The 14,366-nt window shown below is 47.3% G+C and overlaps 1 protein-coding gene across 1 annotated transcript; it reads right to left on the bottom strand.

Annotated features, from left to right (window-relative positions):
• Positions 1 to 13,244: 13,244 nt before the first annotated feature.
• Positions 13,245 to 13,892, bottom strand: LOC132571560 (gastrula zinc finger protein XlCGF17.1-like; the record flags this gene model as incomplete). The annotated part of the gene is made up of 1 exon (XM_060238359.1): positions 13,245 to 13,892. A coding segment is annotated over one exon (648 nt), but the record flags the coding sequence as incomplete, so codon positions are not given.
• Between the last annotated feature and the right edge of the window lie 474 nt (positions 13,893 to 14,366).

Below are 14,366 nucleotides of genomic sequence, written 5' to 3'. Positions count from 1 at the left end.
GAGAATTATCGCAGTTCTCTCCCGGCCCCAGTATTCCCGCTCACCCTGAAAGAAGGGCCATTTTCCAGAGTCCAGACTATTTGGAATAAAGCCTATGCCAAGACTCTGAAGACCTTTGCATGGCTACTAATTATCTCAGTGGTGGAGATGGAAGTTGGGGGGAGGATCAGCCAAAATACCTGCCATTCAGACTATTTGGAATAAAGCCTATGCCAAGACTCTGAAGACCTTTGCATGGCTACTAATTATCTCAGTGGTGGAGATGGAAGTTGGGGGGAGGATCAGCCAAAATACCTGCCATTGTGAGAAGCCAATCAGCATGAATTATTCATACATGTGATCCCATCTGGGATTCCTTACTGGGCCCCCAAAGGCAGGCTTCATAGTCTTGTCGGCATCTCCCTCAAGGAGATCTGAACCCTCCCCTCCTGGGACTGTGCTCTGGTGTTCCTCCCTGTTGTGCTGCCTGGGGGTCTGTGCCTCTCTCGCCTGGCAAAAGGATGCCCGTCCTCCCACCCCAAAGTGAGCCGCAGCGTTTGGAGCAGGCGCAGTTCCTCCGTGTGTTTACAGTGGTGGATTCTTGTGTGGCCTTTGTTCCTCCAGACCCTGTATCCATTGGGGGCGTGGCCACATCAGCAAGCTCCACCCCTCTGTGCTTGTCAGGGGTGCCGCCTGATACTCTCATTGGTGGGTGTGGGTGGTGTTTGCATGAGCACCCTTGGGGTTGCTAAGGGCTCTCCACCTTGGCAACAGAGGCATTTAAAATGATCATCTCCTCTGCTGGGGGGCCTTGGGCACTGACTGGCACCCCCATCTCCACACTAGCCCCACATCAGGGCCTTAGGATGGAGCTGCAGTGGGTTCTGGTGCAGGCTGGACTTCCGTTCCCTCAGCCCCCACCCCTTTCTTAACTCACCCCACTCCCCAAAAGGCCTGCTTCGGTTGTTGGTTTGCAGAATGAAAAAGAGCAGCAAGAGAACGTCAGTTTCATACAGTTAACTTTTCTTATCGCTTATCCCGGACAAACTCCGCTTACAAAGCTGAACAAAACTGGTGCCTAACAGAGTAACCAACCTCTAGGGGGTGAAGCCAAAATAATGAATCAACTACCCTGAATAAATAGCCAAGAAACTTCACTACAAGTGCCAAAGAAATCCCTGAGAGACTGATCCAGGCCATCCTCAGAAGGCCCCCACTTTGCACTGAAATCCACATGTGAAACTGACAATACTTTTTGCAAGCTCTTTGTTCAAGAAACACTGGATCAGCCCAAGCACTTTTTGCTTGCTGTTGTGAGAGGCTGAGAAGTTGCTTGCACTTTAAGAGACATTCCGGGCACTGTATATTATATTGGGAACTTCAACGGTTATATTCATGAAAGATACGGGGATATTTGGAACTGTAGCAATATTTGCTAGTTTTGTATACACAGTAGCTGATTACGGTGGCTTCAGCTGTCTCCGTGTGTATCCTCCAGGTGGGGCCTGAAGTTCTCCCAGAATTAGAACTCACCTCCAGCAGACAGAGATGAGTTCCGGGGAGAAAATGGTTGCACGGCAGGGAGCTGGCTGACCAAGGACAGCCACGGTTTGGCATGATCCCCGCCTTCCTCCCCTCCAACACCTAAAATTTTATTTCCCCCCCCCTCCCCTCTTCTAAGACTTACTTCCAAGTAAACTTTCCCAGGATCCGGGTGCTGCAGGCCTTTTCCCTCCTGCTGCTTCTCTGCTCTTTAGTTCTGCAAAAGCAAACCCCTCCCCAAGAAAAGCGCTTTTCCTCTCCTGCCCCCCCTCCTTGCTCGGCCTCTCTAGCAAGCAGCTCGGAGGTTTTAACCCTTTCCGTGCTGCAGAGGAAGGAGAAACATATCCTGGAGGAGCTGCCAGCCACGCCTTGTGCTGCTCAAAGGGGCTGCTCGGGAGTAATTCTGCTGCAGGGGGCTGCGCTCCTCCCGCGTTGTTCAGCCAGCTCACAAACAGGGGGCTGCAGCTGGGTCCCCCCCCCCCCCCACAGTCTTCCCTCTCCTAGAATAAGGACCCTAAAACTCAAGGCGGGCGAGATCAGTCTGTTCTTTCAACAGACCATTGAGCATTTCTGTTGCTCCCCTGGAGAGAAAACCTGGTGGGGCCTCCTGGCCCTTCTTTGCATGTCCAGGGAGATGCTGACGGCCACTTTGGGGTCAGGCAGGCCTTGGTGCAGAGTTGGTGGGGCGTGAAGGTTAACACACACACACACCCATTATCCCTGCCCAGGGACCCCAGGCTGGAGGAAGGAGGGGTTCTCCTCCTGCAGGATCTCTGCTAGGCTGGCCAACCTCCTGGCGGGGCCTGGAGATTTCTCCAGATTGCAATTTACCCCAGGCTACAGAGATCAGCTCCCTTGCAGGAAATGGATGGGGGGGCGTGTCTCTAGTGCATTATACCTCCCTGAGGATCCTGCCCTTCTCTGAAATTCCCCAACTCAGAGTCAGCCCTTTCCACTCCACCCTTCTTCCAGGAGCTCCATTGGGCCCTTCCCCCTTCTCTCCACCGCCCAGCCACCCTGCAAGGTAGACCAGTCCCAGAGGGAAGGCTGGGCCAAAGGAGAGTCAAGTTCGAAAGACCTTCCCCCAGGCTGTGGGCAAACCTGAATTCTTCACCTCCACCTCGTCTCAGGGCCCTTCTGAAGACCTCCTCCCTCTGCAGGGGTTGCCAACTCCAGGTTGGAAATGCCTGGAGATTGGGGGGGGGGCGGAGGTGGGCTTTAGCTTTGATTCCACAGAGCTCCCCCCCCTGCCTAAGTGCCGGATTAAACCCTGCGGAGGCCCTTAGGCAGTTGAAATCTTGGGGGGGGGGGCCTTTCAAGTTATCTCAAGAGTTGGAGTACCCATCCCATTGCAGCCTGCAGGGACCAGTGGCTAAAAAGGCAAATGCAATTTTGGGCTGTATCAACAGAAGTATAGTGTCCAGATCACGTGATGTGATGTTATCGCTTTACTCTGCTATGGGAAAACCTCACCTGGAGTATTGTGTTCAGTTTTGGGCACTACATTTTAAGAAGGATATAGGCAAGCTGGAACAGGTCCAGAGGAGGGCGACGGAGATGGTGAGGGGTCCGGAGACCAAGTCCTATGAGGAAAGGCTGAAGGAGCTGGGGATGTTTAGCCTGGAGAGGAGGCGGCTGAGAGGTGATAGGATACAAGAACCCGTGGGCATTTGATGAAATCGCTGAGCAGTCGGGCTAAAACGGATAAAAGGAAGTCCTTCTTCACCCAAAGGGTGATTAACACGTGGAATTCTCTGCCACAGGAGGTGGTGGCAGCTACAAGCATAGCCAGCTTCAAGAGGGGATTGGATAAAAATATGGAGCAGAGGTCCATCAGTAGCTATTAGCCACAGTGTGTGTGTGTGTGTATACATTGGCCACTGTGTGACACAGAGTGTTGGACTAGATGGGCCATTGGCCTGATCCAACATGGCTTCTCTTATGTTCTTATGAAGGCCTGTCATAAAGAGGATGGTGCAGAATTGTTTTCTGTGGCCCCAGAAGGTAGGACCAGAACCAATGGGTTGAAATTAAATCAAAAGAGTTTCCATCTCAACATTAGGAAGAACTTCCTAACAAAGCAGTTCTTCAGTGGAACAGGCTTTCTCAGGAGGTGGTGGGCTCTCCTTCCTTGAAGGTTTTTAAACAGAGGCTAGATGGCCATCTGACAGCAATGCGGATCCTGTGAATTTAGGGGGAGGTATTTGTGAGTTTCCTGCCTTGTGCAGGGGGTTGGACTAGATGACCTTGGATGACATATTTCTTCAAATATATTAGAAGCAGGAAATCAGATAGGGAGGAAGTGGGGCCCTTGGATGACCAAGGGGTCAAAGGATTACTGAAGGAGGATAGGGAAATGGCTGAGAAGCTGAATGCATTTTTTGCCTCCGTCTTCACTGTGGAAGATGAGAAGTGTTTGCCCGCTCCAGAACACTAATTTTGGAAGGGGTGTTGAAAGACCTGAGTCAGATCGAGGTGACAGAAGAGGTCCTACAACTGATAGACGAATTAAAAACTAATAAGTCACTGGGTCCGGATGGCATACATCTGAGAGTTCTGAAAGAGCTCAAAGTTGAACTTGTGGATCTTCTGACAAAAATCTGTAATCTTTCATTGAAATCTGCCTCCGTTCCTGAGGACTGCAACGTAGCAAATGTCACCCCCATTTTTAAAAAGGGTTCCAGAGGAGATGCGGGAAATTACAGGTCAGTCAGTCTGACTTCAATACCGGGAAAGTTGGTAGAAACCATTATCAAGGACAGAATGAGTAGGCATATTGATGAACACGGGTTATTGAGGAAGACTCAGCATGGGTTCTGTAAGGGAAGATCTTGTCTCACTAAGATATTACATTTCTTTGAGGTGGTGAACAAACTTGTGGACAAAGGAGACCCAATAGATGTTGTTTACCTTGACTTCCAGAAAGCTTTTGATAAAGTTCCTCATCAAAGGCTCCTTAGAAAGCTCAAGAGTCATGGAGTAAAAGGACAGGTCCTCTTGTGGATCAAAAACTGGCTAATTAACAGGAAGCAGAGATTTAGTATAAATGGGCAGTCTTCGCAGTGGAGGACGGTAAGCAGTGGGGTGCCGCAGGGCTCGGTACTGGGTCCCATGCTCTTTAACTTCTTCATAAATGATTTCGAGTTGGGAGGAAGCAGTGAAGTGGCCAAATTTGCAGATGACACTAAATTGTTCAGGGTGGTGAGAACCAGAGAGGATTGTGAGGCACTCCAAAGGGATCTGTTGAGGCTGGGTGAGTGGGCGTCAACGTGGCAGACGAGGTTCGATGTGGCCAAGTGCAAAGTAATGCACATTGGGGTTAAGAATCCTAGCTACAAATACAAGTTGATGGGGTGTGAACTGGCAGAGACTGACCAAGAGAGAGATCTTGGGGTCGTGGTAGATAACTCACTGAAAATGTCAAGACAGTGTGCGATTGCAATAAAGAAGGCCAACGCCATGCTGGGAATTATTAGGAAGGGAATTGATAACAAATCAGCCAGTATCATAATGCCCCTGTATAAATCGATGGTGCGGTCTCATTTGGAGTACTGTGTGCAGTTCTGGTCGCTGCACCTCAAAAAGGATATTATAGCATTGGAGAAAGTCCAGAAAAGGGCAACTAGAATGATTAAAGGGCTGGAACGCTATGAAGAAAGGTTGAAACGCTTGGGGCTCTTTAGCTCGGAGAAACGTCGACTGCGGGATGACATGATAGAGGTTTACAAGATTCTGCCTGGGATAGAGAAGGTGGACAAAGAAGTACTTTTCTCCCTTTCTCACAATGCAAGAACTCGTGGGCATTCGATGAAATTGCTGAGCAGTCAGGTTAAAACGGATAAAAGGAAGTCCTTCTTCACCCAAATATCTGGCATGCACTGGAAAGTAAATGTGGATGAGGGGGCATCAACTATTTTGTGACTCTTTAACTACCCTGATTGCAACTGTAAGCAGAAATAACTTTCAACAAATATGCATACTATTTAAAAGTAAGCATGTATACATATTCTAGGAAGGAGGTGCTCTGAAACTGCACTGAACATTGTTTAAATTGTCCACAGAAACAAAACAATTTTGTCCTTCTGAAGACCAACAGCAATGTGATCCTTATTAGCTCCACAGAGAGCTTATTGAAGAACACAAGGGAATGAGCCTTATCTATCGCAGCTCCACACCTGTGGAATCAACTTCCGGACGAAGTGCGGGCCCTGTGGAGTCTTGACCAATTCCGCAGGGCCTGCAAGACCACTCTCTTTAAGATGGCCTTCGCTGAATGCTGAGCAAATGATAGATTCGCTGCTGTTGTATTCAGCCATCAATTTATTAAAGACCTGTAATTTAGCACCATAACTGTTAATTTTATTTGGAACGTCGATTTAAATGATGGTTTTATAATGTAGTATTTGTTGAATTATATTTTATTGTATTGAATTGTATTGTATTGAACTAATATGTTGTGAGCCACCCTGAGCCTGCTTCAGTGGGGAGGGCGGGATATAAATAAAAAGTATTATTATTATTATTCCGCAGAAGCGGAGCCAGTGCAGATAAAGTTCATGAGCATCTGGTTACCAGCTCTGTCACTTTCAGGGAAGGCAACACTAACCAATATTGATCTTAGAAGCACACTGATGGCATGTGGATTCAGAGACTGATGTCTTTCAGATATTCAGCATCACACTGCTAACCAGGACTCCTAGCCTTTTAACATGGTCTACTAACGACTATAAAGCAGGGGTGGCCAAACTTGTTTAACAGAAGAGCCACATAGAATAAATGGCAGATGTCTGAGAGCCACAAGACATGAATGTCAGATGTTGGGAGCTGCAAGACAGAAAAGAAGGAAGGAAGGGAGGAATCTTTGAACTAGGTGACAGTCTTCATCTAGGATGCAAAAAACAATAGCCACATTATACTTTTTATTAGGTTCAACCCGAAGGACTCTCAATATTGCTCAAGCTTTCTCCAGAATTCTTCATCAGTGAACCTCAAAAGCTCACACATTTTTGGTATCATCCGTTTACTTAAGTTCTATCCCATCTTTCTCCCCAGTACAGACCCAAAGCAACTTACATCATTCTTCTCTTCATTTTATCTTTACAACAATCTTGTGAAGTAGGTTAGGCTGAGAACGTGTGTGTAACTGGGCCAAGCCAAAGTCACCCAGCAAGAGCAGAGATTTGAACCCAGGCCTCCCAGAACCTAGCTTGACGCTCTTAACCACCACTCCACACTTGCAGTAAATAAAAATAAATAAAGGAGGGAAGAATGCACAAAGACAGGCAGGGCTTTCAGCTGCTATGGAGAATATGTGCATTGATGGTGCCAGCCTTCCTGGGAGTAAGTCCCATTGAATAGACCAGAGTAGGATTCTGAGTAGACATGCTTAAGACCCAGAATCACTGTCAGCTTAACTGACCTTCACAAGTTGTGAAGATAAAAATGAAGGAGGGGAGAACAACGTTGTGAGCCAGTTTGAATCCCCACTGGGGAGAAAGGCGGCAGGGTATATATATATTACAGGAAGTAATGATTGGGAGGAAACTCACAGTGCTGAATTAAGGCCGCTGTCAGGGAGCTGGAGTCCTCTGGGAAAGAACTGATCTCCAGAATTTACCCAGAGTAAATGGCCACTTTCAAGGGTGGATCTAGGGACATAAGAACTTAAGAGAAGCCATGTTGGATCAGGCCAATGGCCCATCCAGTCCAACACTCTGTGTCACAGAAGAACATAAGAGAAGCCATGTTGGAACAGGCCAGTGGCCCCTCGAGTCCAACACTCTGTGTCACAAAAGAACATAAGAGAAGCCATGTTGGATCAGGCCAATGGCCCATCCAGTCCAACACTCTGTGTCACAGAAGAACATAAGAGAAGCCATGTTGGAACAGGCCAGTGGCCCCTCCAGTCCAACACTCTGTGTCACAAAAGAACATAAGAGAAGCCATGTTAGATCAGGCCAGTGGCCCATCCAGTCCAACTCTCTGTGTCACATAAAAACATAAGAGAAGCCATGTTGGATCAGGCCAATGGCCCATCCAGTCCAATACTCTGAGTCACATAAGAACATAAGAGAAGCCATGTTGGATCAGGCCAATGGCCCATCCAGTCCAACACTCTGTGTCACATAAGAGAAGCCATGTTGGATCAGACCAGTGGCCCATCCAGTCCAACTCCATGTGTCACATAAAAACATAAGAGAAGCCATGTTGGATCAGGCCAGTGGCCCATCCAGTCCAACTCTCTGTGTCACATAAGAGCATAAGAGAAGCCATGTTGGATCAGGCCAAAGGCCCATCCAGTCCAACACTCTGAGTCACATAAGAACATAAGAGAAGCCACGTTGGATCAGGCCAATGGCCCCTCCAGTCCAACACTCTGTGTCAAATAAGAACATAAGAGAAGCCCTGTTGGATCAGGCCAATGGCCCCTCCAGTCCAACACTCTGTGTCACATAAGAACATAAGAGAAGCCATGTTGGATCAGGCCAATGGCCCCTCCAGTCCAACACTCTGTGTCACATAAGAACATAAGAGAAGCCATGTTAGATCAGGCCAGTGGCCCATCCAGTCCAACTCTCTGTGTCACATAAAAACATAAGAGAAGCCATGTTGGATCAGGTCAATGGCCCATCCAGTCCAACACTCTGTGTCACATTAGAACATAAGAGAAGCCATGTTGGATCAGGCCAATGGCCCATCCAGTCCAACACTCTGTGTCACATAAGAACATAAGAGAAGCCATGTTGGATCAGACCAGTGGCCCATCCAGTCCAACTCTCTGTGTCCAATGATCTGTTGGATCAGGCCAAAGTGTTGGATCAGGCTGAGTGTTCCTAAATATCAGCTTTGTGGGTCTTGTGAGAATGCTTCTGATTCAGCTGAATCAGCCAATGGTATTCTTTTACTGTAGAATCATAGAGTTGGAAGGGACCTCTAGGGTCATCTAGTCCAACCCCCTGCACAATGCAGGAAACTCACAGATACCTCCCCCTAAATTTACAGGATCTTCATTGCTGTCAGATGGCCATCTAGCCTCTGTTTAAAAACCTCCAAGGAAGGAGAGCCCATCACCTCCTGAAGAATCATAGAGTTGGAAGGGACCTCCAGGGTCATCTAGTCCAACCCCAAGCACAATGCAGGATACTCACAAATACCTCCCCCTAAATTCACAGGATCTTCATTGCTGTCAGATGGCCATCTAGCCTCTGTTTAAAAACTTCCAAGGAAGGAGAGCTCACCACCTTCCGAGGAAGCCTGTTCCACCGAGGAATCGCTCTGTTAGGAAATTCTTCCTAATAGAATTCTAGAGTTGGAAGGGACCTCTGGGGTCATCTAGTCCAACCCCTGCACCATGCAGGAAACTCACAAACCCCTCCCCCTAAATTCACAGGATCTTCATTGCTGTCAGATGGTCATCTATCCTCTGCTTAAAAACCTCCAAGGAAGGAGAGCCCACCATCTCCTGAGGAAGCCTGTTCCATTGTGTGTCGAGGAACCCACATAAGGAGGATCCATGTAACTGCTTATTCAGTTATCCAAATTTAAAGGGACTGTTCCTCTTACTGCCTGCCTTCTGCAAACCATGTGTCTCTGGGGTGAGTGAACTGTGCCTTCAGAGTTCCCTTGCCACGGAGTTGTGCAGCTTGAAGAAGGAAAGGATTTAGAGGGACAGTCCCTTCCAGTGCCTCCCCTTCCCCCATAGGGAAAAATGGAGGAAGAGGGCACTTCTTTCTTTAGGTTCCATAGTCTGGACTCCTGGTTCAACTTTTCATAAAATTAGGGGAGGGGGGTTGAGGAAAGGCACATGATGGAGCAAATATGGTACCAATGCCTTAAAAAACAACCCCTTCACCGTACCCTATGAATTGTTGGGTTATGGAACACAACTTGTTTCTTTCAGCCCAAATTAATCATAGTGCTGGAATGTTTTTTGGCTTCAAAGAGGTGAAACCTCTAAAAGCTCACAGCCGGCTGGACTAGGGAGGCATTAGGGTTCAGATATGCCTCTCCAGAGCTTCTTGTCAGATGAAATGTTTGTGTAGTGGTTAAGTGTGCGTACTCTTATCTGGGAGAACTGGGTTTGATTCCCCACTCCTCCACTTGCACCTGCTAGCATGGCCTTGGGTCAGCCATAGCTCTGGCAGAGGTTGTCCTTGAAAGGGCAGCTTCTGGGAGAGCTCTCTCCAGCCTCACCCACCTCACAGGGTGTCTGTTGTGGGGGAGGAAGGTAAAGGAGATTGTGAGCTGCTCTGAGACTCTTCAGAGTGGAGGGCGGGATATAAATCCAATATCTTCATCTACCTCACAGGGTGTCTGTTGTGGGGGAGGAAGGGAAAGGAGATTGTGAGCTGCTCTGAGACTCTTCGGAGTGGAGGGCGGGATATAAATCCAATATCTTCATCTACCTCACAGGGTGTCTGTTATGGGGGAGGAAGGGAAAGGAGATGGTGAGCCGCTCTGAGACTCTTCGGAGTGGAGGGCGGGATATAAATCCAATATCTTCATCTACCTCACAGGGTGTCTGTTGTGGGGGAGGAAGGGAAAGGAGATTGTGAGCTGCTCTGAGTTTCTTCGGAGTGGAGGGCGGTATATAAATCCAATATATTCATCTACCTCACAGGGTGTCTGTTGTGGGGGGGGGGAAGGGAAAGGAGATTGTGAGCCGCTCTGAGACTCTTCGGAGTGGAGGGCGGGATATAAATCCAATATCTTCATCTACCTCACAGGGTGTCTGTTGTGGGGGAGGAAGGGAAAGGAGATTGTGAGCCACTTTGAGACTCTTCTGAGTGGAGGGCGGGATATAAATACAATATCTTCATCTAACTCACAGGGTGTCTGTTTTGTGGAAGGGGGGAAGGGAAAGGAGATTGTGAGCCGCTCTGAGACTCTTCGGAGTGGAGGGCGGGATATAAATCCAGTATCTTCTTCTTCTTCTTCTTGAATTAAGGATGCCAGCTGGTCAAACTATGGTTATTCCAGCAGCAGAGAGGCTGTAGATGTCTGGTACCCTCAAGCTATCTATTCCTTCATTGGATCTGGGAAAGGAACTGTTATCACCAGTTTTGAAGAGGTCAGACTGGCAGACAACTTGAAGTCGTGAGTGTCACAGAGGAGGAGAACCGGAAAAAAGCGCCCTTCTTTGTGTAACTACATTCTCAGCCTTCCTGAACCAACAACACCAGATCCTTTGAAGAACCTCATCAGAACCAGCTATAAGAAAGTTTCACCCTTTTATGGATTCTCTGAGGAACATGAAGGTTAGATTTGTGCCCCAGGCTCTTTCCACATACAGAGCATTGATGAGACTCCTCCCTTGGGTGGATTCTTTGATACTAAAAGATAGATCAGCTGGTTTTTCTAACCTGGAGATCCCACTGCCCATCCTTGTTTTCTTCTCTGTGGGATCTTTTTTGGGATTTTCAATACGGCTAATGCTCTTTGCACAGTTTGAGCACTTATAACATTTCTTTCTGATTAAGGTAAGGTCTCTTCTGTAGATTTGAGCCTTTTACAGGAGTTGGCATATTTTCAATACTTTTTATGATTTGTGGTTGTCTTTTAGGTGTGCGTTAGGGGGAAAGCTCTTTTTATGGGCTAAGCAGTTACATGGATCCTCAAGTGGGTTCCTTGACACACAGTGGAACAGGCTTCCTCCTTGGGCGGTGGTGGGCTCTCCTTCCTTGGAGGTTTTTAAGCAGAGGCTAGATGGCCATCTGACAGCAATGAGGATTCTGTGAATTTAGGGGGAGGTCTTTGTGCATTTCCTGAATTGTGTAGGGGGTTGGACTTGATAACCCTGGAGGTCCCTTTCAACTCCATGATTCTACAGTAAAAGAATACCACTGACTGAATCTCTTTCAACGCTCCAAACATTAATATTGTGTCTTCTCTGTGCGGGATCTCAGTTGCCATCAAAGAGTACGTCTGCAAAGCATCTCTTTCCACAGTCTGAGAATTCAAAAGGCTTCTCCCCTGTATGAGTTCATGACAATTTGAAAATTGTCACACTGTCAGAATCTCTTTTCGCAGTCTGAGCACTCAAACAGTTTCACCCCGTGTGTGGGTTTTTCGATGCAGTTGAAGAGTGCCCTTTCCCGCACTCTGAGCACTCAAGAGGTTTCTCCTGTTTGGATTCTCCGATGCATTAGTCTGTCCTCGCTTCATCTGGGTTCTGTCCCATCACCTGCTCCCCTTACCATCACCGTGTTCAGGAACTAGAAATCTATTTTCCATCCCCAGACCAAGGGAGGCCTGACTGGGCGTTACACGGGCTAGGGCCTTCTCAATGGCAGCACAAATGCTGTGTGGAGTGCGCTCCCTGAGGCCATAAGATCCCTCCCAATTCCGCAGAGCTTCTAAAACTGAACTTTTTAAACAGGCTTATAACAACCAGGGGAGAAGGCACCTCAAAAAGGATATTATAGCTTTAGAGAAGGTGCAGAGAAGGGCAACTAGAATGATTAAAGGGCTGGAGCACTTTCCCTATGAAGAAAGGTTGAAACGCTTGGGACTCTTTAGCTTGGAGAAACGTCGACTGCGGGGTGACATGATAGAGGTTTACAAGATAATGCATGGGATGGAGAAAGTAGAGAAAGAAGTACTTTTCTCCCTTTCTCACAATACAAGAACTCGTGGGCATTCGATGAAATTGCTGAGCAGCCAGGTTAAAACGGATAAAAGGAAGTCCTTCTTCACCCAAAGGGTGATTAACATGTGGAATTCACTGCCACAGGAGGTGGCGGCGGCCACAAGTATAGCCACCTTCAAGAGGGGTTTAGATAAAAATATGGAGCAGAGGTCCATCAGTGGCTATTAGCCACAGTGTATGTGTGTATATAACATTTTTTGCCACTGTGTGACACAGAGTGTTGGAATTGATGGGCCGTTGGCCTGATCCAACATGGCTTCTCTTATGTTCTTATGTTCTTAAGGCTGCCGCTTTTATGCTATTGGGCAACTCCACCAGAAGGGCCACCAACAGATAAACTGTATACTCTGTATAGCACCAATACTTTGTTTTACATTGTTTTAAATTATAATTGACTGTCTTATTGTTTTATATTTGAAATTGAGATGCTGGTTTTTATATGATTGTTAGCCGCCCTGAGTCCGTTTGGAATGGGCGGCATATAAATGGAAAGTAAATAAATAAAAAATAAAAAATTGGGTCCTCTGGGATGACAGCTGCCACTGCAGTAAAAGAGGTTGATGGGCCAACACCTCATCAGTGAGTACAATGAGGAAGGGGGAGTGGTCTCATTCATCGGGATGGTGTCTTTGTGTCATGACAAAGGGCCATATACAAGTTTAGGTGTGTTGAGCTGGGCCAGAGCATTCAAAAGGTTTCTGTGTAGGTTCTGTCAGGTCTAGGATAATCTTCAATAATAGCAACTCTCCCGTTGATCAGTGTTAACATTTTATTGTAAAACAGACGAGACACTGGATTGGCCAGTGTCGAAACTAAAGCAGGTGGGTTAGCTAGATACGATTACCTTGGCTGTTATAGGCGCGCCTAAGTCTTTGGCGTGAGGTTAGTTTAAACAGAAATCATTACAGAGTAAAAAGATTCTCACACTCTAGCAGCCATTAGCAAAACACTCCCAAGAGAAAACGGATGGCCTTCGAGGCCAGCCTCTTCTCAGAGGGAGCATAAGTTTCGGTTTGATAAGGTGTACAGGAGCAAGCATAACAAAGTGTACAAAAAGTATTGAACGATATATACATCATGGCAAGGGATACTGACAGGTTCTCTGGTGCTGTTGAAGATAGCCACTCAAACGGAATCCCTTTCCACACTCGGAGCATTCAAAAGGCTTCTCCCCTGTGTGGGTTCTCTGGTGCTGTTGAAGATGGCCACTCTGACTGAATTTCTTTCCACACTCTGAGCATTCAAAAGGTCTCTCCCCTGTGTGGGTTCTCTGATGCTTTTGAAGACTGCCACTGTCCCTGAATCTCTTTCTACACTCCAAGCATTCAAAAGGCTTCTCCCCTGTGTGGGTTTTCTGATGCCTTTGCAGATAGCTGCTCAACAGAAATCTCTTTTCACAATCTGAGCATTCAAAAGGCTTCTCCCCTGTGTGGGTTCTCTGATGATACTGAAGATTTCCCCTCTCACTGAATCTCTTTCCACACTCTGAGCATTCAAAAGGCTTCTCCCCTGTGTGGGTTCTCTGGTGCTTTTGAAGATGGCCACTTGTACGGAATCTCTTTCCACACTCTGAGCATTCAAAAGGCTTCTCCCCTGTGTGGGTTCTCTGGTGCTGTTGAAGATGGGCACTCTCACTGAATCTCTTTCCACAGTCGGAGCAATCAAAAGGCTTCTCCCCTGTGTGGGTTCTTCGGTGCACCTGAAGACTGCCACTGTGACTTAATCTCTTTCCACACTCCAAGCATTCAAATGGCTTCTCCCTTGTATGGATTCTCTGATGCTTTTGAAGATTGCTTCTCAACATGAATGTCTTTCCACACTCTGAGCATTCAAAAGACTTCTCCCCTCTGTGGGTTCTCTGATGATTCTGAAGACTCCCTCTCTCACTGTATCTCTTTCCACACTCTGAGCATTCAAAAGGCTTCTCCCCTGTGTGGGTCCTTTGATGCAGTTGAAGGTTGCCACTCCGATTGAATCTCTTTCCGCACTCTGAACATTCAAATGGTTTTTCCCCTGTGTGGATTCTCTGATGCCTTTGAAGATTACCCCTGTTACTGAATCTCTTTCCACACTCGGAGCATTCAAAATGCATCTGCCTTGTGTGGTCTCTCTGATGCCTTTGAAGATTCCCCCAAAGACTGAATCTCTTTCCACATTCTGAGCATTCAAAATGCTTCTCTCCTGTGTGGGTTCTCTG

This window comes from Heteronotia binoei, chromosome 5 (assembly GCF_032191835.1).
Source record: "Heteronotia binoei isolate CCM8104 ecotype False Entrance Well chromosome 5, APGP_CSIRO_Hbin_v1, whole genome shotgun sequence".
Taxonomy (NCBI): domain Eukaryota; kingdom Metazoa; phylum Chordata; class Lepidosauria; order Squamata; family Gekkonidae; genus Heteronotia; species Heteronotia binoei.
Note: the sequence above shows the minus strand (reverse complement) of the source record. Positions and strands in the feature narration are given on the sequence as shown.